The 27,012-nt window shown below is 37.5% G+C and overlaps 2 protein-coding genes and 1 long non-coding RNA gene across 12 annotated transcripts in view; 1 reads left to right on the forward strand and 2 right to left on the reverse strand.

Annotated features, from left to right (window-relative positions):
• Positions 1–16,544, reverse strand: LOC116514689 (inosine-uridine preferring nucleoside hydrolase-like). Of its 3 annotated transcripts, none has more exons than XM_032226346.1 (6): positions 16,278–16,544; positions 7,485–7,675; positions 6,422–6,601; positions 5,767–5,878; positions 3,051–3,187; positions 1–765 (listed from the first exon to the last, which is right to left on the reverse strand). In XM_032226346.1, the coding sequence occupies exons 2-6, from the start codon at positions 7,662–7,664 to the stop codon at positions 445–447; spliced, it is 930 nt and encodes a 309-aa protein (XP_032082237.1). In that variant the 5' UTR covers positions 7,665–7,675; positions 16,278–16,544; the 3' UTR covers positions 1–444. The 3 variants fall into 3 exon arrangements, with proteins under 3 accessions (XP_032082237.1, XP_032082235.1, XP_032082236.1); XM_032226344.1 differs by lacking the exon at positions 16,278–16,544 and adding an exon at positions 10,859–10,959; XM_032226345.1 differs by lacking the exon at positions 16,278–16,544 and adding an exon at positions 10,553–10,912.
• On the forward strand, positions 10,838–23,703 carry LOC116514690. Its single transcript, XR_004256153.1, has 3 exons — positions 10,838–10,923; positions 13,004–13,082; positions 23,458–23,703. It is a non-coding gene; the product is annotated as an uncharacterized LOC116514690 (long non-coding RNA).
• Positions 22,123–27,012, reverse strand: part of INPP4A (inositol polyphosphate-4-phosphatase type I A) — a 122,593-nt gene continuing 117,703 nt past the window's right edge. For 4 of the 8 annotated variants that reach the window (XM_032226339.1, XM_032226340.1, XM_032226342.1 and 1 more), the window contains one exon: positions 22,123–22,924. In XM_032226339.1, coding sequence (XP_032082230.1) covers positions 22,792–22,924 — 133 coding nt within the window. In that variant the 3' untranslated portion in view covers positions 22,123–22,791. Of the gene's footprint in view, positions 22,925–23,801; positions 26,190–27,012 lie in introns of those variants that run through there. The other 4 variants (XM_032226337.1, XM_032226336.1, XM_032226338.1 and 1 more) reach the window with 1 other exon arrangement.

Genomic DNA, 27,012 nt, shown 5'->3' on the forward strand with positions numbered 1-27,012 from the left:
CTTTTAATAAAAAAAGAAACAAATAACATAAACAACATCTCGTAGTGCCACAGAGGAGGAGGAAGATAAACATTATGTTGGAGACTTTATTTTATTTATTTAAATTTATACAGTTTGCTCAAAGGGTCCCTTCATGAATATTTCCTAGGGATGCATAACTCTTATCATCCTGAAAAGTTTGTCACTATAGATGACTCAGTGAAAAGGATTCAATCAATTGTAGTGCAAAAGAGGAAAAAAAAGTGTTATATATATATATATATATATAAATCTTTCATGCTGGCAGAAATATTAAAAGATTATTTTATTCTTCAGAACAATTAGAAAGGAATTCAAATAGAACCGTTCACATGGGGAGCTATTATAGTGCTTCCGGCAAATCTTGGTTTGCCCAGCAACAGTGACTTAACATAAATATTTGGAAGAGAACCTCACAAGCCTATTTTATTTCAAAGCATCCATCATAAGAGCCTGGAATTTGCCTAAATCACAGTTTTTCATTACAAATGCTTTGTGTTCCTTTTTCAGATGGTCACACCAATCCATTACCATCATTCCTCTAGTTAGAGAGCCACTGAGCTCAACACTTACGCCAATTATTGTGACTTCCGTGACAAAGTTTTCATCAATGGCAGCAGCCATAGCATAAGAGTCGCAAGAAACAAAGCCCAAGTGAGGTTTTGCGAATTTTAAAGAATGAGCAAAGATTTTCTTCATGAACCTGGCTTTCTCGGTATTCTGATTTACCCATTCATGGTAGAATTCCTAGGAAGGAAAAAAAAATGTTGAACATTAAAACCCAGCCAAAGAGGGAATTATCGGGGGTGGGGGAGAGATCAATGAGCAATCAGCCTGGAGGAGCCCCATCTATCTTGTTAGAAGCCAAAAGAAGCAGACCCAATAACGTTACGTCGCTGGAACCAGTGGCCTTGGAATTTCTGCCCACGTTTTGTTTTGGAGACTTTGAGGAAGACCTGTCATCCATGTTGCCCTGTAAGCCTCCCAAACAGGAAAAATAAGTTTACTACGATACAGAGCATAAATCTAATGAAAGATTACCTGCTAATATATTAATTATTATTTATTATTAAAATAATAAAATGTTTTGCCTTAGAAGTTTTATTTTTAAAAAAAGATACCCTTTGCAGTTAATACAAAATTGTTTCTAAGGTGTATGGGTATCTGTACATGTGCATTAAAAATATTTTGTGGGGTCCCATAAGGATAGAAGTATTTTACTGTCTTGTTAAATTTTCACTGAACCAATCCCAAGCATCATTTTGGTGAGAATGAATTCTGAAGAACCAGAGCCAGGAAAGAAAAAGCTATTAACTAAGATAAGACTACTTTAGCATTCGGTAGGGAAACTAGTTGACCCAAACCCCCTAACTGGATCAAACACAGAGATATACAAGCCACCAGCAGATTTTTCAATTACTGTAACTGGCTATGCATCTTTTTTTAACAACCCCATAAATCCCTTATGGGGTGGGAGTCTGGGCAACTGAACGAAGCTAGCCAAGTGTTTTAATAGCTGGATACCCTTCCTGTCGCCAATTCGGAGTTTTGTTCAGCAGATATATTCTCAGTGTGCCCAGAGAGAGAAATCTCTGGCTCTACCTAGGATCAAAGCCCCCTGATTGTGAGGCAAGAGCTCCACTTCTAGGCCACCCCACCACTCCAACTGGCTATGCTTCTGTGTGGTGCTTAATATCTCAGCCCCATCAATTTATACTGTATCTTTCTTGAATTCCCTACCAATACTCCACCACTAAACTGAACGTATTAAATGGATGGATTCAGACAATAAATGCAGCATAAATGGTGTAGTCTTTAGGATGTAAGATTGAATTGGAAAGATCTGAGACTCTTTCAAATTTCAGAAACTTATTGGAAAACTTTAAAACAGTCACTGTCTCTCAGACTATGATGTCTCACAAGGCTGCCATGAGAGCCAGAGAAAATATGTGCATTGCTTTAAATTCTTGAAGAGCAAACAGGAATTTGCGATAAAGAAACTCCTAAAAGCCTTAGTAAAGACTTGGGGGTGGGGGAAACAAAGCCCTATTATTCCAAACGAGAGAAGAAGATAGTTATATGCACTGATATCAAGTGGGTATGCTTTTACAACAGATTTCTTTTTCTGATAAATAATATGTGACAACAAATGTTTTCAATTCATTGTTTTATAATTTTAATTATATTTTTATGGAAGCCAACCAGAGTTGATGAAATTGAACAAAATACAAATAATGTAACCTAAGTATTTTCTATAGCTATAAATCATCAACTAGTTTCATATTTCTAATATGAATTTCCTAATATTCTGTACATTTGTACTGCGATTTAAAAGCGGGAGAACAGCTGATCACAATAAAATAATTTTAAATGGGCAAATGTTAGGCTGTGGTGAATGTTGAAGATATTAGCCTAGAAGTCTTCAATATGTTTCCTTGATGCATTTGAAAGAACAAGAAGTCTTTGACTTATGACCATTCATTCAGTGGTCATGTGGGGGGAAAAAGGCACTTGGCAATCTGCCTGCCCTTAAGACCAACTGCTTATTTCCTCCTTCTCATCCTGCTTTGGGTCTGCTTTCCCACCCTATTGGGTCTAAAACCCTCCGTCCCATTCCTGGCACAGATTGATCCAGGGGTGAAATTCGACCGGTTCTATCAGGTTCGGCCAAACCAGTAGTGCTGGCGATGGGAGGCTCCACCCACCCACCCAGATGTCATTGTGTCCTATTTTTGAAGCTCTGCGCATGCGCGGAAGATCCTGCTAACACACTCACATTTGCGAACTGGTAGCAAAGGTAAATTGATTTCACCCCTGGATTGGTCACTTACCTTTTTTGGTAGATTTTTGGGAATCAGCTGCTCCTCTGCATGACCTTCCTACACAGCGGAGGCAGCACAGCACCATTCCAGAAGCGAATAGAGTGAGCCTATGCAACCTAGTTTAATTAACCTATCTACCCAGTATGAAACCCCATTGAATTCAGTGAAACTAATTCCCAGTATAGACAAAAGAGTAGAGAACTCTCTTACCCAGGGCAGTGAGCAGGCACAGGTGAACTCCCAGGCTGCAATATACATTGGGCAGGTATACTCATTTAAGACAATGTAAGCAGCTTCAGGATCAGTTGCAAAATTGAATTCTCCACACACTTTAATATTTCCTCTGGCTAAAGGAAACAAAGACAGAGTTTCTTTAGAAGAACCATTTCAATACTGAAGTAGATGTATTGGAATGAATCTATGTATAATCTCATATGTGAACCTCATGCTCATATAAAAACATATTTTATTGACAGTGTGAAATTTCATAGCTACTGTAGCTATAGCTGAGTTGCAAAAATCCAGACAGTCATTTAGTTTAAACATTTTATCACATATAAATTTTGTTGCACATAAAATGCAATTCATTCATCTAACTATGCATAAATGTTCCCTTCATTCACTAACGTACCTATAACATTTAAGTCGCAATCTATAAAATATACCTATAAATATGGAATACATGTAGCTTTATTTGCATTGTGTGAGAAAAGCTTTTTGCAAACATATTTTAAAATGGTAAGATGGATTTCCTTTTCAAACATATGGTCTTCTAATGACAATATTTCAAATGAAATTGCAGAATACATCCAGTTTCTGAAGATCCTTTGTGAAGGAGAGTTCACCTCTTCACACGCAGCTTATATCGGAGGCTGACAAGTTGTACAGTCAGGATGTTCCTCTGCATTTTAGCCTGGGAATCTTTCTTTCATAACATATAGATGAACTTAACCATAGTTTCAATTAGGAAACTGTGACCATCCTAGATCAAGCCAAGTCTCAAAACATCAGGGAATTTCTAGAAGCCTGGCACTTTGACATATTAGCCATCATTAGACACGTAAGACATAAACAATATCTACAGACCACGCAAAAGAGACAAACAACAACCCAAAAGGGGACAAAAAAACCTAAGCACCCCTCTACCAGCAATCAACACCCAGATGAGCAGAAATTAACTCCAAAATTAACATCACACCAATTTATTTAGCATATGGCACGTGTTAGCTAGGGATCACCGAAGCAGCTGGCTGCCTCTGTGAAAGGATTTTTGGGGGGCAGTATTATCTTACTCGTGGGATGCCTGAATGCCATAGGCAATTGTGGGAGGTTCCTTTCCTGTCCCTATGTGGTTTATTCATTCACGGGAATCAAACCACCAAGCTGCCGATCTCAGCGGAGTGCAATCTCAGTGTCTTACCTTGTGAGCCACCGCAGCCCCCATCAAACTAATAATCAAGGAGTAAGCATTACCCCAATCAAGGAACTGCCAAGCAAACTAGCAATAAATAGCCCAACCAAAGAACCTCCAAGACCACTCTCACCAACACTGACAGGGCAAGCCTGTCAGTATTAGCATTGATGATGTTACTAGTTTGGGTAATAAAATGTCTTCAAGAAAATATCCAAGCTCAGAGAGCATGAAGGTCCCTCATTTCAATCCTGAGCTACAAATAATATTCTCCTTTATTGGACTCTTTCTTTGTATTTTAACTCACTGATTCTGGTATAAGCAATATAGAATCAATCCATACCATGTTCTGTTGAGTTCAATTTAAATACTTGAAGATCAACTTCAGGTATTTTCTCTAAACATACTTAAGTCATTTGTCTGTTCTTATAAGACTTGGTTTCTAGATTCTTAGCAACTTAGGAGCCTGAGTAGCCTTCTCTGAACTTTGCCTGATTTGTCAACGTCTTTTTTTAAAAACTGTGATGCCCAGAACAGGGCATAGTTCTCCAAATAGGGTTTGGCTGGCAGAATGGAATGATAACTTTGCATGGTCTGAACTCTATGCTCCTGTTCATGCACCCAAGATAGTGTATGCCTTTTCAGCAACTGCATCACACTGTTAGTTTATATTTCTCAACATTCATTTTCACCCTATTCATTTCAATTTGCAAACCTATCTAGCCCTTTTTGAATTGTTTTTCATCTAACGTTATTAAACTTTTCCAGCTTTGTACAATTTGGTAAGAGTCCCCTCAACTCCCTCATCAAATTCATAGATTAAAAACGTTAAACAGCAGCACCCAAAACAATTTTTTATGGCATTCCATTCAATACTTCCCTCCTGGCTGCACTGGAGCCATTGATGAACATTCTTTAAGTACAGTCATTATACAGTGTCCATTAAATAGTAGCACCTTCTAGCCATGTTTTACTATTTCATGAAGGAAAATATCACAAGGTAAGTTGTCAAAAGCTTTGCTGAGGTCCAGATACACTATGGCCAGAAGTGGGTTCCTACCGGTTCAGCTCGGTTCAGTCAAACCGGCAGTGGTATGCTGGCCTGGGTTGCAGAACTGGCAGTGACCGAGGCTGGCCATGCCCCCGAACCGGTTCCTTGGTTACCGCCATCGCCGCCGCCATCTTTTTTTAGATTTCCCCCCAAAAAATTCCGCTGAACTGTACTTGAGCACATAGCGTACATTCAGCACACGAGCCGCACACACGAGTTAAGCGGCAGTAAAACTGCTGAAAACCACCCCTGAGTTAAAATATTTAGGATACACATGCATACACTTGGTAGAAATAGATTTGAATTAAAGCAGTCAGGCTTTATCTAAGCAGCCAGAATTAGATAGTATAATTAGATTTTTTTCCCATTAAAAAATGAACAAACAGGTTAAAATTAATTTTAAGCATGCATCTGCCAAATTATCAGCATAAACACGTCAAATAGGTCCTCTTGAGTTCACTTACATTCAGTATTTCCTCCCATGATGAACAAATTTTTAAGTTTCTTGGGAAGTGATGGGTCCATTTTCACTGCTAATGCTATATTCGTCAGTGGACCAAGAGCAACCAGAGATACCTAAAGATACATTTATTTATTGAATATTATTAAAACACATAACTGTAACACTATATTAATTTTTCTTAGTTGATTAGGCTTCACTTCTTCAGATCAAACTGTTGTGATCGTATTTTTTGGTCCATTTGGAAATAGTATAATCAGTAAATCTTGACCTGAAAGTCAAAAAATATTTTGCTGTACTCATAAGGAATGTACTGTAACTTTATTTGGTACAGCCTAGTTTTGTCCTTGTTCTGATGCCTCTGTTTCTTCTTTCTAGGTTCCTTGTGTTAACAGTAGGGCTACCTTAACTTCCATATCTATCCATCCAAAGTTTCTGAGCACCAGGCAGCATGCAAGTAATACCTGGGCTGCAAATTCTAGAGAACCACAAGTTGTGAAAACAAAGAGATACAGGAAAAAAATTGTTTTTCATATACTGGCTATGTAGATTAAAAATGTTGTGCTGGAATTCAGATCCTGGGGAGCACTGAAGATGAAGCAAGACTTTGTTCTAGTCCAAATTTATGATAAATATTTATGATTCCTGTACCATCTCACCTGACCTGGCCGCCCATTGATTATTCTTAATATTGCAGTCACAGCATTTTCCTTCTGCAGAAGTTCTGTTCCTGGGGCATTAGGATCAGGAGCATCGCCCAATCCATCTTCACCATGGAACTGTGCCCCTATAACAGGTCCACCAAGTAGAGGAGTAGCAGCTCCAGGATAAACTGGAATCTATATGTGAAAAGATGCCAATATAATATGAATTTTAAAGAACTATTGATCTGCCTAACATTAAATAACAATGTCAAATAATTGAATTGCTCTACGAATCCAGCCACCCACTTTTTTATTTCAAACATATTTTATCGCATTTAAAAACATTTGTCGTGTTTGTGTGTGTGTGTGTGTATGTGTGTATGTATATGTATATGTATATGTATATGACATGTGAGTGCTTTGTCTCTCTGGGCTCCTACACTTCCCTTCCTCTTTTGGACCATCCCCTTCTTCTGAAGGGAAAACATCTTCTTTCATTTGGCTGCTATATTCTGTTTGCTGGTGACTGAAGAGGCCCAAAACATACATCTCCTCCATTCTCCTTCCATCATCTCCCAGACCTGTGTCAAGGTGTAGCTTTTTTTTGCAAACTCTGCCATGCTATTGCTTGGGAGAAGGTCAAATGCGAGTGAAAGAAAGCAGCACAAGTGCCTGTATTATTGCTAAGTAGTAATTGTGTTCTTCCTCAATCTGGAAAACCCTATATGGATTGGTAGGAAACCAAGCAAATAAATACATTAAAGTTTCCACTTCAGACCAAAACTATGAACACACATAGTAATCAATCATAGTGGTAACAGTTCCTACTGCAAACCATGAAGTTGATTTAACCCCATCCAAAAAATCATATGTGTAGTTAAAACAGCCACATCAATGTTTTTAATAAAAGGCAAGCAACTGCTTTTTGAGAATTAGTGGTGTGGCCACACTTCTCTTATGTGTAAATTGAATCTTACACATAAGCAAATAAGCACCAATCTCACATGCCAAGATCTGATTTTGTGAGTCCCACACACAATGCTATGCCAAATGTGTTGGGTTGTTCAGTTGCAATTACCTCAAGCTTATTACAAACTTGCAGCACACGGAGTACATTTCTTGATGTATTTTCCAACAGGTTGTTCCCATAAGTGCAAGTAATCCCCAGGACTTCTACACTGGGATTTGCAAGAGCCATCATAATCGCTTGAGCATCATCAACACCACAATCAGCATCAATCAACAAAAGTTTCTTCATGTCAGAAATATCTATAGAAATAAAGGAACATCAATAATTTAAAAAACCTGTGTATCAGCTGTAACCAGTATTGAAAGGGTACTATGGACAGATAGGAACCAAGTGCTGGATGAACCAGAGCAAGCCCAGACTTGAACAGAATATAACTTTTTTGCAGGCTTGCCTAGAATAACTTTCATAAATGATCCTGATGAATATTGGGTTTGATCAACCCTATGATGTACATTCATATTTTATTTTAAAAAATATGCACACTATTTGAACATACTAGTGCACAGAGAATGCACCAGTATACTGTGGTAGACCAAAACAAGGATATACTGAAATCAGATCAAAATATAACTGATGAAAGTAACAAGAACCAATCCCAAATTCTGACTTAAATCTGCCTAGGAGCAGCTAGACCCCTCCTAAATTGTTTATCATTGAATATCATTTTTAAACAATATTCTGCAATTGGGGCCTTGATGAGCCAAAGGGGTTTGGGTGAATAAATGAAATTGTGGGGTTATGTCATCAGATATGTACGTATATGTCCAGAAGGGTCTCCCAAAGCGAACAGGCCATGATGGATACCCCAGACTAACACTGATCACATCTGCCAACCTGCATTGGACCCCCATGGCAAATTATGGTCTGTTCCTTCCATATGCCAATACAATCTCAAAAACGGCCCTCAGTCCCTGGATCTCAGGAAACATGTGGAAGAGGCCAACATCCTGCAGTGGATAGACAATGGCTAAAATGACAATGACAATGATGATGATGATAATGATGATGATTATTTATACTTATTGGATAGGAAGAGATTACAAGATAGCAAATAAGTACACTGTGGGGAATGCACATTGAAAGGAATGCTTTGGTATTACCACATGCTTTTCACATGCTTTTAGGAGCTTTTCTGGAACATCCCAACATGCCCCAAAGTGCTGAGGAGATGGTATCTCTGTTTCTTTCTCTCAATATCATTTTTGCACCATGGCAACCAAAACTGAATGCAATACACCACACTTGGAATACTGTATCTATTTTTGGTCGGAACAATAACAGATATTGAGACTCTAGAAAGAATGCAGAGAACAACAACAAAGATAACTAGGGGGATTGGAGGCTAAAACATGTGAAGAACAGTTGCAGGAATTGGATATGTCTAGTTTAATTAAAAGAAGTCTAGGAGTCACATGATAGCAGTGTTCCAATATTTGAGAAGCTCCCACAAAGAAAGCAGGGTCAACTATTCTCCAAAGCACCCAAAGGCAGGTCAAGAAGCAATGGATGAAAACTAATGAAGGAGAGAACCAACCTAGAACTAAGGAGAAATTTCTTGATGATTAGAACAATTGGAATGACTTGTCTCCAGAATTTGTGGGTGCTCCAACACTGCAAGTTTTTAAGATTGGACAACCATTTGCCTGAAATGGGATAGGGTTTTCTGCCTGAGCTGGGGTTTGGACTAGAAGACCTGTAAGGTCCCTTTCAATTCTGTTGTGTTATTCTTTTAGCCTCCTTTCCAGCATTTTTGGGGCTTTTCTTGCCACGGAGTTACCTTACTTCCCTCTATGAGACATGGGGTTTTAAACCACTCCTCTGGAGAATTTCTGCTTTGACCCAGGTGAGTCTGGATCTTTCTGTCTTGCCCCAAACACATGTTCTTAGTCATTGCATATGTGCTTATAAAGACAATGCCTCTGTGTCTGGGAATTCATTATCAAGATAGCTGGAGTGAGTAAAGAGAGTGAAGGAAAATAGATGGAATGGTTACCAGTTCCCTATAATGCAGTGGTTCTCAACCTTCCCAATTCTGTGACCCTTTAATACAGTTTCTCATGTTGTTGTGACCCCCCAACCATAAAATTGGTGTCTCAGTTCCTAAGACCATCGAAAATATGTGTTTTCCGATGGTCTTAGGTGACCCCTGTGAAAGGGTCGTTCGACCCCTAAAGGTGTCCCGACCCACAGGTTGAGAACCACTGCTATAATGCAAGATGGAAAATGTTAGCTTATTACATTTATAATTTGAAAGGAAACAGTTAATGTCCTCATCAGATTTTATAAGCTAACATTTGAAGTAAGTCCAGGTATGAAGCAGGTACTAAAATCCAAGATGCTTTCTCAGTCAATCATTTCCTGCACTGCTCCCCTATCAATGCTCACTTTTTTGGTCTTCTGTATTTTAAATTTCAGATATATAATTATTATGTGTGATGGGGCAAAAACCAATCTCTACTAAGGGAATATTTCCAATATTCCCTTGGTTCCTATGATAGTGAGGATGATTCCGGAGAGGACGCGCCTAACTCAGTGTCCTACATCTTCCTTAGCAGAACTGTCTGCAAGGAGGCCAGTGGGCTCCCTTTGGGGGTTGGTTGGCCACCATAAAAACAGGCTATTGAACTAAATAGCCAGGATCCAATCCACCAGGACATTGCTTATAATTTTATGGGAGATATTTGCACTTTATGACAGCTACCTAGGAAAATGCACCTGTGTGAGTTGTATTAAGAACTGCGAATAGATGTGCTTCCTGAACTGCTTGTGATGTAGTGTTATTCTTGATATCAGAAGATAAAGCAAAATAGAGTTTTAAATGCCCCAGGTCATTTTATGAAACCTTTTGAACTTGGTCCAGTTTATAAACCACATTATACAAAGCAGTGAGCAGTCTGAGGGAAAGGATTTAACAAGTTAAACTTGGAGCAGCTGGACTGTTTAAGCGCATTTTGCCTTAAAATCCAAGACGAGGAATTTGCTTCCTTAAAAAGAAATAAAGATAAAACATTGATTCGCCTTTCTCACTAACAGCCGCTATTAGGGACAGACGAAACTAGGCTAAAAAGCGGGATAAAAAGGCGCTAATGAAAAAACGAGCTAGCGGACGAGCGAACCTGCCGAAGCGACGACAGCAAAGACCGAGCTCGAATCTATTCCTTCCGGCAGGGCGGGACTGAACAGAGAACGAGCGCTCGGAATCGGCCAATCACAAGCTGCCCAACTGCATTCTTTTGGAGTAAATTCCCATCGTCGTTATGGCAGCCGCCTCCCGAGCGTTGCAGGCCTAGACCCTCCTCGAGAGACAGTCCGGTAGGGAGGGTGCCTTAATGGAGAACTGGATGCCAGCAAGACGAGATGATAGCTGGGCCTCGAGGCGGCTGAGCCACGAGCCCTTGGAAACTCGACCAGCAGATACGTACCAAGATATTTTTAGCCGTGAAAATCCGCCCGGCAGTTGCCTGGCTGCCTGCGGTGTAGCCCAGTGGTGGGTTTCAAATTTTTTTTGAACCTACTCTGTGGGTGTGGCCTCCTTTGTGGGAGTGGCTTGCCGGCCATGTGACCTGGTGGGAGTGGCTTGCCGGCCATGTGTTCTCTCTCCCTCTCTCTCTCTTTCCTTCCTTTTGTCTCTCTGTCCCTTTTTCCTTTTTTTCTTTCATCTCTCTCACTTTTTCTTTCTTTTTTTCTTTTTTCTTTATTTCTTTCTTCCTTTCTCTTTCTCTCTCTGTGTGAGTCTGTCTCTCTGTGTGTGCATGTGTGTGTGTGTGTGTGTCAGTGGTGGGTTTCAAAAAATTTTGGAACCTCTTCTGTAGGTGTGGCCTGCTTTCCGGTAGATTTGACGAACCGGTTCTACCGAACTGGTGCGAACTGGTAGGAACCCACCTCTGGTGTAGCCCTAAGGCAGTGGTCTCCAACCTTGGCAACTTTAAGTCTTGTGGACTTCAACTCCCAGAGATCCTCAGCCAGCAAAGCTGGGAGTTAAAAGTCCACAAGTCTTAAAGTTGCCAAGGTTGGAGACCACTGCCCTAAAGTGCAATTTCTTCAAGGATAATCGGCTCAGCATCGAACGCTTTAATATCTTCGTTGTGGCTTTGCCAGACCTGGTTTCGGGGAAATAACGGACCAAGAATCGCCTCTCCAAGAAGAGGCGCTTGTGGGTTTGTGAAAGAGCCGGCTGAAGGTGGAAGAGCTTTATTGAAACCGGAATCCTACTAATCTTCTGGCACAAAATCAGACTATCCAAACCATCCATTCAGATGCTTCCAGTGCTCTCCAGATTCGAGTGTTATACCATCCGCAGCTCCTCTCCTGCCCGTGTGAGGCCAAAGAGATCGTTCATGTTCTATGGCACTAGCCTATAAAGGCTTCCAGTTAGAAACTGCCACATCTCTCTTAAATCATCAGTCTGGCAGCATCGTTTCAAGTTAAAAAGAATTAAGGGGCAGAAGCTTTCATAATATGTAGTTCGTTTATCAGATGCCTGGAGTGGGTCAATTGGTGTAGAACTTGAAAAGGTTGGATATGCAGCTGCATGTTACTTGTGAGACAGATTTGGAGAACATCAATTAGCAATTGTAATGTATCAAACACCTATTCGTTGGAAACTTCTAAGATAACTTGAAAACTTTTTGAGATGTCAGTTTGGTGGACTCACTCTATGGTGCTGGCAGAGTTTTGTCGTAAAAAGACAACTATGAAATCTATAATGAAATATCCTGGGAAATTAAAGGGCTCTGCTATTCTTTGCATTGTGCTGAGAACTGATGTCAAACTTGTGTCTGTTGATTCTTTTGCAAAACATTTGACTTTCTCTAAAGTAGAATGCAGAGGAACAATGCTGGCAGATAACACCATTGGAAGAGGAGCATGAGAATGGGACTTATTTTAATTTTGTGTTACAAACTGTGGAGGCCTGTGAGGTGGCTGTTAGCTACTTTGCTCCCTTTCCTGTATATATACTATCTGGGTTTGTTGAAATGTCTAGTTATTATGTTAACCACATTGTTCTTGTCACTTGTGTTAATCAGTCTCAAGGTGATCGTATGCAAATATGGCATTGTGTATGGAAGAATGCCATCTGCGGATTGAGAAAAGGCACCGTCCTTGTCATTAAAGTTGTAGCTTTGGTGGCGAGAGCTGTAGGTGACAATCAGTGAAGTTCTAGTTCTGTAGTCTTCTAGGAATTGATCTGGCTCTTTTGTCTATTGGTTAAGTGGGTAGTTTGGACTCCTGCTGAATGCCTGGCTTAATTCTGTGAGTTAAGCATATCTGTCACAGAACAAATTCAATTGTGATGTGGAGTTTGGCAAAAGGTAGGCTTGGAGAGTTTAAGAGAGCTTTTAACACTACAATTGCTAATTGATGAAGTAATATGTTTCACATGTAACCACCCTTTCTTCCCTCAATTGTACTTGTTTTTAAATTTTACTTCAATTTAACTATAACATGCATCTGATGAAATAACCTCATAAAAGTGTATATCTTTCAGCTTGTTAATTAGAAAAGTTGCTATTGGATTTCTTCCAATATTGGCTGTGATAGATTAACCTGGCCCTCTTAATGTCTAGAAAATGAGACGCTCGTTTCAGAATCCAGGAATGCTGTACAAGTCTCATCCGGTGATCAACATCCAGAAAGAATTAAGCGGTAAAATTATATGTTATTGTCTTTCTATGTTAAGCAATTGTATACATACATTTTGTAAATAGCTGTTACTGTTTTGACTCTCTTTTTATATGCAGATCAGTTCTAATACTTGTAAGTTAATAACAAGTTAAAGAAAACTTCAGGAAGAATGGTCCTCCATATGATAAGTACTAGTTTAATAATGCTTTTTTACCAATTCTTAGGATTGTGCTTTTCAGCCTTCCATTCAGTTACATTTCATGAGGCACTCTATCAAAGAACGTGGATACCACCATAATATGCATAAAAGCCACTTTTTCTGAAGTCACTCTAGTAATAAAGATTCATCCTAAATAGAAATTTGCTGACACTTTCATGTCAGATGTGGATTTAAAAAAAAATGCCTTCAGGGCTATTTTATCATTCTAAACCTTTTTTTTTCATTTCTTGCTCCAAAATAAGAGAATGTAAATCAACTGAGCAGAGTAGGGAGCTATAAAATACTAATGGGACCTTATGATTATGAACTTTTTTTAAAAAACGCGAACAATCAGGCATGATCAAATTACTTGTGAAGAAAAAGCAGTAAAACATTGGCTTTGTGCAGTTGTGTTGTCTGTTTCTTCTGTCCCGAATTCCACACACTGCAATGGGAATGTCAAACCAGTGTGTCGTGTCCCCCCCCCCAAATCCAGCAACATCCAAAAAGGCTAAAGGGTAATTTTACAAGGCCAACAATTTCAGGATGCATTATCGTAGAGGCTATTTGTGTTTCAATAGCTTTGCCAACAGCTAATGATAAAAGTGCTGGAGTTTGTGATTTAACAGTACAGACAGAGTTTGTTTTTGCTACAATCCATATTCTGTGAAGTTAGGTCAACAGGATTTTTTTCCGATGACCCACCATAGTCTTTCTTTGTTCTGTTGAGCTTGTTTCACTCGTAGCTGGTTGTTATAAACATTATCCATTTCTTTTCATAAATAGTTGCAACTACAATAGTGGTGGGTTCCGGATCCCGTTGCAACCGGTACAGTTGCAACTGGGCCCGGCATTCACCACATGAACGTGCGCAACGCACATGCACGCAGCACGTGCATGCGTCCTTACCTTTTGCGACGCCTCCGTGAACCTCTGTGACGCTCCAGCTGCTCGGCAGAGTGTCACGCAGGCGCTGTGCACGTATGCAGAAGCGCTGAAGAGCTCAAATACAGGTAAGGAGCTCAGGCAGGCGGGCAGGCCCTCCAGAGCACTGTACCGGAATGGTACCCGGTGCTCCAGGCAGACACTGATATGCATGTACCGGTGTGTACCGCCTGCAACCCACCACTGAATTACAAATTCTGTTGTACCATTCTGTTTCTGTTGTAAAATTCTTTTCTTTTTGGAACACTCCTCCCCGCTCCTCCCCAAGTTTAGATTGGCCTTGATTCTGGATATCAACCCTGCTGGCATTTCATAACATTTCAAACACATGCATAGGGGTTGAACTACTAGTTGGAGTCCACGTAGTTATCAATTTGTAGCAAATTGGCTTTACCTCAATTGCCATTTTGCATGTAGTTTGATTTTACATTATTTTTGTTTTGAATTTAAAACTTGTTAGCTCCCAAGTCACTGTGGTGAGATGGATGACTGTATAAATAAGTGAATAAATTTTAGTTTGTTGGTCACCAGGACCAAGGATTTAGTCTTCTGAGCTTTTGGACTCATACTGGAGCCCATCTTCATGAAAGCTTGGAAGACTAAACCTCTGGTCCTGGTGACTGACCCAGATTTGATCCTGCAACATTATCCTGGAACATGTATATTTGCCTTCATTCATGAAAAATATTTTTGTCCTTACCTGTTCAGCTCTCAAGTTCCCTCAGTCTGAATACTTGCTACTTTTCAACGCTGTGGAACTTAACCAGATTTTGTTAATATTTACCCAGTGTATTGTTAGAATATTAATGCACGAAGCACTCATAGAGACAGGGATAAGCCCCAACAGGAGCTCTTTATAAGACTCTTAAAGTGGTAACAGTGAAATAACCCTGCTGACTCATTACTACCATTGCATCATCATTACAGAGTCACAAATGGCAACATTTAGTATCTGATATCATCTCAAAAGATATTTTTCGTGAAGCAACTAAGATAAAATGTTATTTGCTATGAATTCCAAAGCACTATCTCAAGAGGGTCCCTTTTTATAAAGAAAACATACTCTAGACTTACACTATGCCACGGCACACTAGTGTGCCGCGGCACAGTGGTTGAAAAACACTGCTCTAGAGCAATGTCTCTTATAGACTAGGAGTGACATGATAGTAGTGTTCCAATATCTCAGGGACTGCCGCAAAGAAGAGGGAGTCAAACTTATTCTCCAAAGTACTGGAAGACAGGACAATAAGCAATGGATGGAAACTAATCAAGGAGAGAAGCAGCCTAGAACTTGGAAGAAATTTCCTGATAATTAATCAGGAACAAATTGCCTCCAGAAGTTGAGGATGCTCCAACACTGGACATTTTAAAGAGGAGATTGGACAACCATTTGTCTGAAATGATATGGGTTTTCCTGCCTGAGCAGGAAATTGAACTAGAAGACCTCTAAGGTCCTTTCCAACTTTGTTGGAACTAATAATCACCTTTTATTCTTATGGGCTCTTTCCTCTCACTTTCTTGAAATTAGGACAGATGCTTTGCTAAAGTAATTAGCTGGCAGACATTCTTATTGCAATGTTTAAACGGCAGATACTTAGATTACAACACATGCTAATCAGACTACAATATAATATGAGCTAACTAAGCAACCAACCCAATCACCATTTTCATTTTTTTCTTTCCTCTTTTTCCTTCTATTTTATTTACTTTTTGATTCATGTACATTAGATTAGACTATGTACCCAAAGGGAGGAACCTTGGAAACATTTATACATTAAGAGCAAAGTAATCCGCACTAAATAAATAACTAAAATGTATAATAAAATCTTGGGCTAGAGTCAAGTAAGGGAACTAATGAAATTTAATCTCAGTATAACTAAATTTGGATCCATAATTAAGCATAGACCAGAGATTTAGTCTTCTGAGCTTTTGGACTCATACTGGAGCCCATCCTCATGAAAGCTTGGAAGACTAAACCTCTGGTCCTGGTGACTGACCCAGATTGGATCCTGCAACATTATCCTGGAACATGTATATTTGCCTTCATTCATGAAAAATATTTTTGTCCTTACCTGTTCAGCTCTCAAGTTCCCTCAGTCTGAATACTTGCTACTTTTCAATGTTGTGGAACTTAACCGGATTTTGTTAATATTTACCCAGTGTATTGTTAGAATATTAACAATACATATTTACAATATATTGAATAAAAGAAATTGGAAAAGCAGCAATTTAAATCAATATTCTTAGAGCCAAAATTATTTGGCAGATAATGGAATTGAATTTCCCAACTTTATATTTCACTGAAATATAATAAAAATCACCACTTATTTCATTCTTTGATAAAGTGACTAAATTAGTAGATCAGCAAAATGCTATGGACATAGTATACTTATATTTCAGTAAGACATTTCACAAAGTAGACCACAACCTACTTCTTGGTAAGCTAGAAAAATGTGGAATAGACAACATCACCACCAGATGGATTTGTAGTGGGCTGACAAACCATACTCAACGAGTAGTCCATCCACATGGAGGGAAGTAAGTGGTGGGTACCCCAAGATTCCATCTTAGACCCAGTACCCTTCAGTATCTTCATAAATGACTTAGATGAGGTAATAGAAGGGGAACTTATCAAATTTGCAGATGAGATTAAGCTGGCAGGAATAGCCAACACCCCAGAAGAAAAGCGGTGAAGGAAGTGGGAAGGAGAAGGAAGAGGGAAGGAAAAAAGGAAGGTAGGGAGGAAGATTATAAGAGGGAGGATCTAAGGGAAGTCCTGCCTTAGTACTTGGCCATCACAGGTGCCCCAACATCACAATCACCTTAGGAAATAGATTTGGTTAAGAAAGAATAATCAGCCCAAAGTCACTCAGTGGGTTTGCATAGTTGTGGAAAGATGAGAATCTGGTTTTAACCTTATACAAGTTTGACCATACATCATAAGGCTCTCCCAAGTTTACAACCAGTTCTTTGATTCTACAGTTTCATTCTTGTACTTGAAGTCTGTTTCTATTTCTGTAGTTGAATACTGAAATGTTGGTGATATTTACATCTTTTGAAGATTACAATTAGCTTTGTGTTGGTCTGATTTTCTGCTTTTGGATTCATGATTCATTTAGTGTTTGATTTTATTTTGATTTATTTTTTTTATTAGAAACTACAAGTTTAGTATAAATAACACAAATAAATCTTCAATTATTTATTTTCATTGTAAAGTACCCAGTGATTTGACCTAAACTGTAAAAAAAAAGCTTATTGATAAGGACATAGAAGTACCACTATATTTGGTGATCAGTTTTTTTAGAAAATAAAATATTAAAACCATAAATACACTTATAGAAAGAAATAAACACTTTCCAAGACCTAGAGAAAGATATTCTGGCATAATCTTTCAGAGACTATACAGCAGGTATTCTATAAATGTTTATTCCAGAATATATATTTTTTTCAAAATAGATCAGAGCTACCACCATGAGAATTTATTGGTATGAAAACTTTAGAGAGTACAAACAAATATAGGGCTTAAACCTGTGATCATATTGATTTTTTTTTTAAAAAAATAGTCATCTCAGCATGCTTGTCAGTTCTTTATTTTTTTAAACCCTAAAGACTAGCACATTTACAGCATACATGGACTGAGTGAATTAAGACTATACAAAACAGTAACCAATACTGCTCCAAACAAATAAATAAAATAAAATAAATGCAAAAAGTTTTAAGAAATACAATTGTGCCGGGACAAAACTATGTTCTATTTTACAACAGCTATACATATTGTATATAAATGTAAAACTCAAAGGCAGCAGTGTTGTGTCTGCTTTTACAGAACATGTACAGAATAAGCTTGGCAGTAACTCTATATTCTTTTAATGTTTTGTCTAGGAATTGTACTCAAAAAGGTTAGCATGAGGTTCATACAATAATAATCCCTAATAATGGATTTTCTATGGCAACAAAACAATTATTTTAGAAAAGTCTGCTCATTTGATATTTTCTATATGGATATATGCTTTCTTTAATCCCCATGTTTTTATTGAGCTATATTTATTACCCTTTAGGGAAATCTATGCAAAAGTAATGAAATCAGAACTTTGCATTTGTTTGTCACATATGATGCAGCATTGTACACTGGAGTACTGTTCTCAGAAAGGGTAGAAGAGAAATAATTATTCATTCAGAGAATTTGGGAATTGCTTTAAAAAGTAGTACAATGTTAGCTTTTCACAGCTGTAAGATGGTATAGTACTGTAAATCACAATGTAAAATAAAATTGTAACCTAACTGAGAGTAGCGAAGTATCTTCCATGGCATACATTTTGCAGTGCTGACAGGTCTGATTTAAAGTTCTCTTTTCTGAAAAACCTATAGATTCCTAATGCATATGATATTTGTATTTACATCAATAGAAATATGTTCACACTAAGTGGAGCAGAATTTCCTTTTTCTATTACAAAATGGGGGGGGGGAATCCTAATTGCTTCTAGGAGAAGATTAATGAAGGAGAATAATACATTGTGCTGGCAGCAATCACTGTAATTAATCTTAAATACTTGTTGTTAGCAACAAGTTTTAATGTCAGACAATTAACGTTAAAACAATTATTTTAGATCCAATATTCTTTCTTGCCAAGGTAACATTTAAAAGGTGAATTATATTAAGTATTTAAATATAAATACATTGTGCACGCAGAGGGGTGGGGAGAGGGTGAACAGAGAAGAAACATTAAATAAACTAACATAAATCAAAAGAAGTTTCTCTCTCGCATTTGAAGTTATCCTAAAAATATAAACTTAATTTTACAGAATTCCACCATTCAATATATTGTATTATACAAACACTAAAAGCTGTAAAAAAAAAAGAGTAATAAAATATAATTCATCCTGCCCCTAGCTGAAGCATCATCTTGGGAAGAAGAAAAGGAGGGGGAAGAGGGCCAGACAGATTCATCCTGGCCCTAGGAAGAGTAGAGAGATGGCATCAGGCCTCCACATCCCTGCCCCTTGTGCAGCTGCTACCTCTGGAGGAAGAGGAAGGAAGGCCAAAGATGTTCTCAGCTGCAAAGAGATACCTTTAGGCAGGGGTGGGCTTCTGGGCGTTGGTAAGGGTTTGGGAGAAGCTCTAGCTAAGATTTTGTGCAGCTCAAAGAACCCCCAAATCCCACTCCTGGCTGGCCCTGCCCACCCCGCCCTTCCCAGGAATCCCCACGTGGCCTGTTTTGGATGTGGGTAAGTGCAGGGCATGCCTGGAGACTCAGATAGGGTGAAAAACAGGCCTACCAGAAGTTTGGGGTCCATTTCTGGCCTCTGGAGTCTGGGGAGGCCGTTTTTGCCCTTCTGGAGGCTCAAGTAAATCCTCCAGAGCCCGGGGAGAGCAAAAATACCCCCTTGGTGAAAGGAGGCCGATTAGAGTTGTTCAGTGCCAGGAGATCTCAGGAAGGGAATATTCTCTATGCAAGATACCGCCCAACTACAGTTTGAAGGGGAACAACTTTTCATGACAGCCTGATTTGTATTTTGTTTAAAATTGTTTTGCAGCTAACTTTCTAGATCAAGGGAAATTTACTTGTAAATCTCAACTTTGTTGATTTCACTGCTTTGCCCTGCTAATCTTAGCTACTACCAGGAATTTCATTAGTAACAGATATGACTATTCCTTTGCCTGTTGGGTTTAAGACTTGAAAGCAGTGTTTCCTAAATTTGGTAACTTGAAGATGTGTGGATTTCAACTTCCAGAATTCCCCAGCCAACATGCTGCGTAAGGGGATTCTGGGAATTGAAATCCACATATCTCCAAGTTACCAACTTTGAGAAACAATGCACGATCAATCAATTCGCGAGACCACCTACTGCCACCGGTAGCCTCCCACTGTCCAGTACGATCCCACAGAGTTGGCCTCCTTGGGGTGCTGTCGGCCAGGCAGTGTCGGCTGGCAACCCCCAGGGGGAGAGCCTTCCCTTTGGAATGAGCTGCCCCCCCCCCTTCGAATAATCTGGTCCTTCTGGCACGCCCTAAAACATTGGCTTTTTCAGCAAGCCAGCCTGGCCTGAACAGAATAAATTAAATTATTAATTTTAATTGTTAATTTGAATTTAATCCTAAATTTGATTTAAATTGTCAATTGAAAGTTATTGGATTTCCTATTTAATCTTTTTTACCTTTTGTTATATGTGTTTTTATGTTGTATGCCGCCCTGAGTCTTTTGGGAGAAGAGCGGCATATAAGTCCAATAAAACCAAACCAAACCAATTTACTGCATTCTGATGGATCCAGACCGGGCGGCGTACAACATAAAAACACATATAAGAATAAACCATTAAGCTACTAAAAGGTAATATTAAAACAAATTTCTTGGGTCTAGAAAGAACATTCATACCTTCAATAAATATAAAGTGCAAAAAAAGGCAGAATAAAGTAAAATATTTGAATAGCAAATGCATACCAGACTCTTTCTTGAAAATTGCACCATTTTTCCTTTTCATTAAATGGCCAATAATGCTAATGTAAGTAAATTCCTCAAGTATCAGTGGAATTTAAACATGTTGGACTTAAATTGTTAGAATGAAAAGTTGGAAAGATTTCGCAACCTGCCTACAGCTTCCAAAGTCCATCCAACTGCTACTACTGAACTGTAGCATTTCAGCTGATAAACATTCACACCCATAAAAACATATATAGTGATCTTTTAATCAAAGTTGTTATATATTAATAATCATTTGATGAATATGTACTGGTACCACTATATTTTTCAATGTAGTGGTAGTTCATCTTGCTTTTAAAGTTTGAATTTGTTATAGGGATAATGAACAACGAAATAAATTATAGTTTAACAACATCAGGAGAGTGTTCATGGAAATTTGGGGTTTGTTACAGATTAATTCCTAAGTAAGCAATAAGCAATTTAGCAATCTTGCTAAATAATGTGGGAAATTATTCCCCTTCTTTGTGAATTCATTAACCTGAAATTCAAACTCTGATGTTCTGGAACAAATTGTAGATTATTGAGTTTCAAAAATTAGTAATGGGTACTGGAAACATTTTATGTAAGATAATATTCAAAGTAGGAGGAAACTCCTACAGGAAGATGATTTCTGTAAACTAAGGTGCACCTACATTCTGGATCGGATCTAACAAGCAAGCATCTTAGGAACTAACAGAATGCTTAAATGCATAGGACAGTTTTTGTATGCAAATATGTTTGCCTAAAATAATTCTTGTCATTAAAAAAAAGGAACTTGGAAGTTCTGACCTGCTACATTCTAGTTTATATTACATATCACTGTAGAATCAGCTAACTCACAATCAAACAAAGTAGGGTAAAGTGACAGATTAAAATTATGATGATGTGGAAGACACAGACAATTCAGCCCAATGAAGTCCTTCAAACTGCAGGTAGAAATCCACTTCTGTTTTGTAAATAGATATGGATACCATACCTTCTGTTTGGCTTCATTGTTTAGGGCTAAGTCATGCTTTACTAGATGCAAACAGTATTTTCTTATGCACAACTATCATTTCCTTGTATTTTAAAAGGATTTTTAGGTGTTGGAATGCAATAGGTTTCTTCCTTAATTGAAATTATCACCTTTCAATTCAGTTTCTAAATCAAGTTAAATAGGGTTATGTGTCAGTGTATATAATGTATATACCATATTATTCAGAGTGTAAGATGCACCTTTTTCCTCCAAAAAAGAGGCTGAAAATCTGGATGCGTCTTATATACTGAATACAGCATTTTTGGCCTCCCGGAACCCTGCCCCCTTTACAAAAAATGGCCATGCATAGCCTTTAGGAAGCTTCCAGAGTGCTCCTGGGGGCTGGGAAGGGCAAAAATGAGCGAAAAACAGGCAGGTTTTTTGCTCCCCCCCCCCCGCCTCCAGAAGCACTCTATAAGCCCCCTAAAGGCTATGCATGCTTTTTTTTTTTTTTTTTTTGACAAACAACAGGGCCAGTTTCGCAAAAAACGGGCCGTTTTTTAGAGGTCTGCTGAGTGAAAAACTTTTTTAATTTGTCTCTTCAAAATCTTGGTGCATCTTATACACTGGTGCATCTTATACTCCCTACGGTAACTCTTATATACATAGTGTTCTAATAAATTTAAATTCCCAACTTTATATTTTAATGGACTGCTCCGTTTTTAAAACTGAGCCTTTTATTTTATTTTTAATACCTGTTGTACTTGTCAAAACTCCTCATTTCCAATTTATTTACTATTTACAGCACTGAGGTTTTAAAAAGTATTATGAAAGTTTTAAATAAAATCAGTATAAAAATGAGGGAAACAGCTGCCTAATTCATAAAATCCTCCACAGTCCAGGAATTATCTTTCTTATTTAGGCAAAGAGATTGATTAACTAATATATGCAGGCATCTTACAGTGGGCAATCATTATATTAATTTCATGTTATGATTATTCAGCACGTAATTGTTTTCTTTCTATGGAATCCAGTTTAACAAAATTACATGCTCAGTATTTCCTAATGAAACATACAAAAACATTTTTTTTCTGACAGTCATCAAAATTCATATACTAAAGTTGAGTGTATTCACATATTTTAACGGAACAACTAATTACAAGACACCGTAATCCTATGAGTCAACTTTTCCATAAGTTCCTTCAGGAGGCCTGTAATACTTGGGGAAAGCCTTCAGCTGCAAGGAATTAAATGCATATTTGCGACATCCAACATTCTTCATTGTATTTTCTCTTCGACAGCCCTCACTGGGGAAAAAGACAAGCACAAAAAAGGGGAAAAAATGACAGCAGTAAAACAAAAACAAAATTACAAGTATTTTAATTAAAATGAAAGGAGTCAGCTATTTCATTTCAGTAAAATATTTGAATTCATAATTAAAAAATGGGCCATTGATGGTGTACATAAAAAAATGTGCCACATGGACTCTTAACAGCTACACCTGCAAATCTAAGCAAGCAACAATGCATATTTGTTTTTAGGAAAAGGAGATATAGACAAGTCTGCCAGCTCCTTCTCTGAATCACAGGGAACATATTGGCAGTATAACATCACTTCTGGAAGATTTTGGCACAGGAGAAGAAATGTTACTGCAGGAATTTTATCGCAGCATTTTCTATTTGGCTCTGAAATCTATTGCACACTTTCATTCAGCAAGACTGAACTCTATTGCAAAAGCCATTATTATTAGATATACATATTTATATATACATAATTACATAAGTAATTTGAATTCTCAAAATATACTTTCCAAGTTTCCTTCTTTGGTTTCTCTAAACAGGAGATGACAAAGGAAAATGAAAGCTACAGAAGCAGAAGACAAAAGTATACAAATATGACTGAGATATTATTTATTTGTAAGTTGACAATGAAGGACAGCAACGTTGAACATGCTCTGAGCATTAACTACAACAGTTTTGTTTCCAATAGGCACTCTGATGTCAATTTATAATAACTTGGTCCAATTATCAGTACAATGAAAATTCTAGTCAAATAAGATTTTAAAATATTATATTGATTCCTGGGTATGTTTTGCTGATATTTATTATACAAATATAAATAAAAGACTTTAATTTGCATTCTCTTTTATGGATCACACATATTGTTACATTAATAGGTCTAACTGATTTCATTATGTTTTAAATGTATGGGTTAAATAGTCGATTATTTGGTGTAGTTATTGTATGTAGTGACAACTATTTATATATTTGGTTTCAGCATCATTTCTACCACCGGGCATGTTTTAAACAAAATTCTCCAGACTTATGAGAGGAAATACATGAAATAAAGATTCATGCATTTCTTGATTTAATAACTTGTGATGTGTTTGCATGTATATATACATACATACACACCCCTATACATAAAAGTCACATACAATTTTAAGTCTAAAGCACTTTAGTATATTTAATGCCACAATATAAGGCAGGACAGCTGAGTTTTTCAAACCAGCCTCCCAAATGTATCCCTCCATTTATTTAAATAATTTGTACACCTCAGTAAGAACTACATTCCCTACATAGAAAATTCATACTTGGATGTTTTCTTTGGGGAGCTGGCTATTTGTCAACCCAGCATTACTTCCTTAAACGCAAGACTGCATTTATGTACTGAACTCTATTGTCTTGGGAAAATAGGTGTGATTGAGAACTCAAGGGCTACTTATATTCATTTGCAAGGCCACACAGATGCATGCAGAGTCAAAGCCAACATTTGGAATAAGTGATCTTGTTGGATAAGCAAAGAAAATGGTGGTATGGAAAAGATTATGATGTGAATGTGCCAAAGAGCATGCTTAGATTTGGCATAAAATGATCAATATATTGCTAATAAATTTGTCAAAGGACTTGTTAGTTACCAAGATGTAACTATTGTGGTTTAAAAAATAAAATTGCGGTTCAATTTAAAAATTGAACATTATTATGTGACATCTACAGGAAGTATCTCATATTTTCATTACCTGGCAAGTGAAAAAAACATGCAGTATAATTGAGCCCTATACCTTTCGCTGCAACAGAATCATATACCTACCAGGAAAGCAGCTACTGTGCTACTCTGTCAAGATCCAAATCAATCCAATCAAGAACACATCTATATCTTATCTTTGCAATACAATTTATATAATGCAACAGATCAGATAAACAACCAAATATTAAATAATTTTATTTATAAGCCTTGGAGCTGCTTTTTTAATACCCAATAGTTAGCTGCATCTATCATCTATCTATCTATCTATCTATCCATCCATCCATCCATCCATCCATCCATCCATCCATCCATCCATCCATCCATCCATCCATCCATCTTCTATCTATCTTTACATGTTCCTAAGCATACACTGATGTTATTTATAAATGCTATCGGGATGTTTTGGGTGAATAAATATTATAATGATAGAAATTAAGATAATTGTATTACAAATTGAATGATTAGGATTCAGGATATCACTAAAATGCATTTGCATACCTTAAGATTTAAAGTTTAACATTAACCCAAAAGAGCTATTAGTGCATTTTATGGCAATATTTAATGTAAATATTAATTAACATGTGATAGCATTGAATCACACAGATTATAAAAATACTTTTCCAATGATTTGAATGGAATTAGGTGATGGTTAAGCCTACTCTTTCCATATATTCTTTCTTTTTTTTTGATGCAGTAAGAAAGTAAACATATAAATATACTGACTCTATATATTGTGTGCAGCATACTGCTTTCAAGTTCATGTGTTGCAACAGATTTATAAGAAAATGAACTCCACAGTTTTATGTATTGATGATTGTAACACTGTAGAAGTAATGCTTATAAATCAAAGTAGAAAGATGCCTTGAACAGATATGTAGATACATATGTTACAAAGCCCTTCCCTTTTCCCCCTTACCACTTAAATATGAAAAGCAAGACTGTCACTTTTTTAGGATATACAAAAATTTCTTTAGACATAGTTTCTTTTTCTGGATAACAAGAAACATGTGAAACAAAGCTGTATGTAGTTATAAATAAATGCAGGGGAGGAGGATTTGAATGCCTAAAATAGATGATACAGAAACTAATCTTCAGGTTGATTAAATCGCTGAGATAACAGGCAGCTGTTGGACTTACATTACAAGCACTGGAAGCTCAATGACAGTGTAAGCACTCAATACAATTCCTTTTCATAAAAGAATCAGATGTGTATTTTACAAGTTTAGTACAATAGAAACAAAATTGTAAGGCATACTATCATTATTCTTGGCAACAATGCTATGAGACTTTTTCAACAAATCGGTACCAGGTGGCAATATATATATTCTGGCACTTTACTGGATTTTTGCTTGGTTTATTTTACTTTATTTGCAACGTAATTTAGCCACCAAGTATGCAATGCTCAGAAACAGCCACACAATCAGTAAATTGGGGCTTAGCGCTAATAAAGGAATAGAGTAAAGAAGGCTGGGATCTAGCCTGAAATCCCGGAGGGGCACCAGGCCACACAAGTTCTTCTGGATGACTACCTCCCGTGTTCCAATACTGTGAAAAGGAAGAGATTTGGGGAGGAAAAAAAAGAAACAGAAAAAAAAACCACAGGCATGCAATGTATATATCAAAAGATAAAAAGAGAATCAAGATGGCAAAAGAAAAAAATTGATTCAGGAAGAGGAAAGAAAATAAACTTTGAAAAATTCACAACAGAAAGTAGAATGTGTGAAGATAAAGAATAAGGAAATATGCCATTTTTTTCAAAATAATAATAAAAGGCGCAATTACAGAATAAAGGAGAGAGAAAGAGAATAAAAAAGAGAAAATAAGAAAGAATACTGTAGTCTACTGAAAATAAATACATGTATGTCAAACTTGAATGGTTTTCCATGTTCATTTTTCTCATTTGGCTAAGCGATGTTCTATGCGGTTTGTGCCATGCTTTCCACATGCTGCAAAGAAAGGGAACTCTGAAAAGCAAACTGAACATGAATAACCATTGTGATATTTGACCCTTTCAATAATGCTTCAATGCTGGGTTTATTGAATTAATTCAATTATTAATGTAGTGAAAATCTTCCCTTGAAGAAGCTAGGTAAAACTTATTTCTTAAAATCCATGGCATTAGTTCAGTGGCTTAAGAACTAAAATAAACCACATAGATGTCCTATTACCAGCCTAAAATATACTTGAAAAATGGGTGGAGAACTTAAAAGTTTAAAAAAGTAAATCTATCCACTTTGGTCCCAGATTCTGATGTTATTCACTTTGGTATTCGACGTTTTCAGAAATAAAGATATAGTGGTACGTCTACCAAAAGGCAGGGATTTTTTTTGAAGAATTAGGTCTGTAAATATCTTAGGCAAGTTAAACT

The sequence above is a fragment of the Thamnophis elegans genome, chromosome 11 (genome assembly GCF_009769535.1).
Source record: "Thamnophis elegans isolate rThaEle1 chromosome 11, rThaEle1.pri, whole genome shotgun sequence".
NCBI classification, from domain to species: Eukaryota; Metazoa; Chordata; class Lepidosauria; order Squamata; family Colubridae; genus Thamnophis; species Thamnophis elegans.

Coding starts and splice junctions, on each gene's coding strand:
- LOC116514689 (XM_032226346.1), bottom strand. CDS start 7,664: ATGAAGAAACTTTTGTTGATTGATGCTGATTGTGGTGTTGATGATGCT. Junction 3,188..5,766: donor CATGGGAGGAAATACTGAAT/GTAAGTGAACTC, acceptor TGTTTCCTTTAG/CCAGAGGAAATATTAAAGTG. Junction 766..3,050: donor GTGCCTGCTCACTGCCCTGG/GTAAGAGAGTTC, acceptor TTTCCTTCCTAG/GAATTCTACCATGAATGGGT.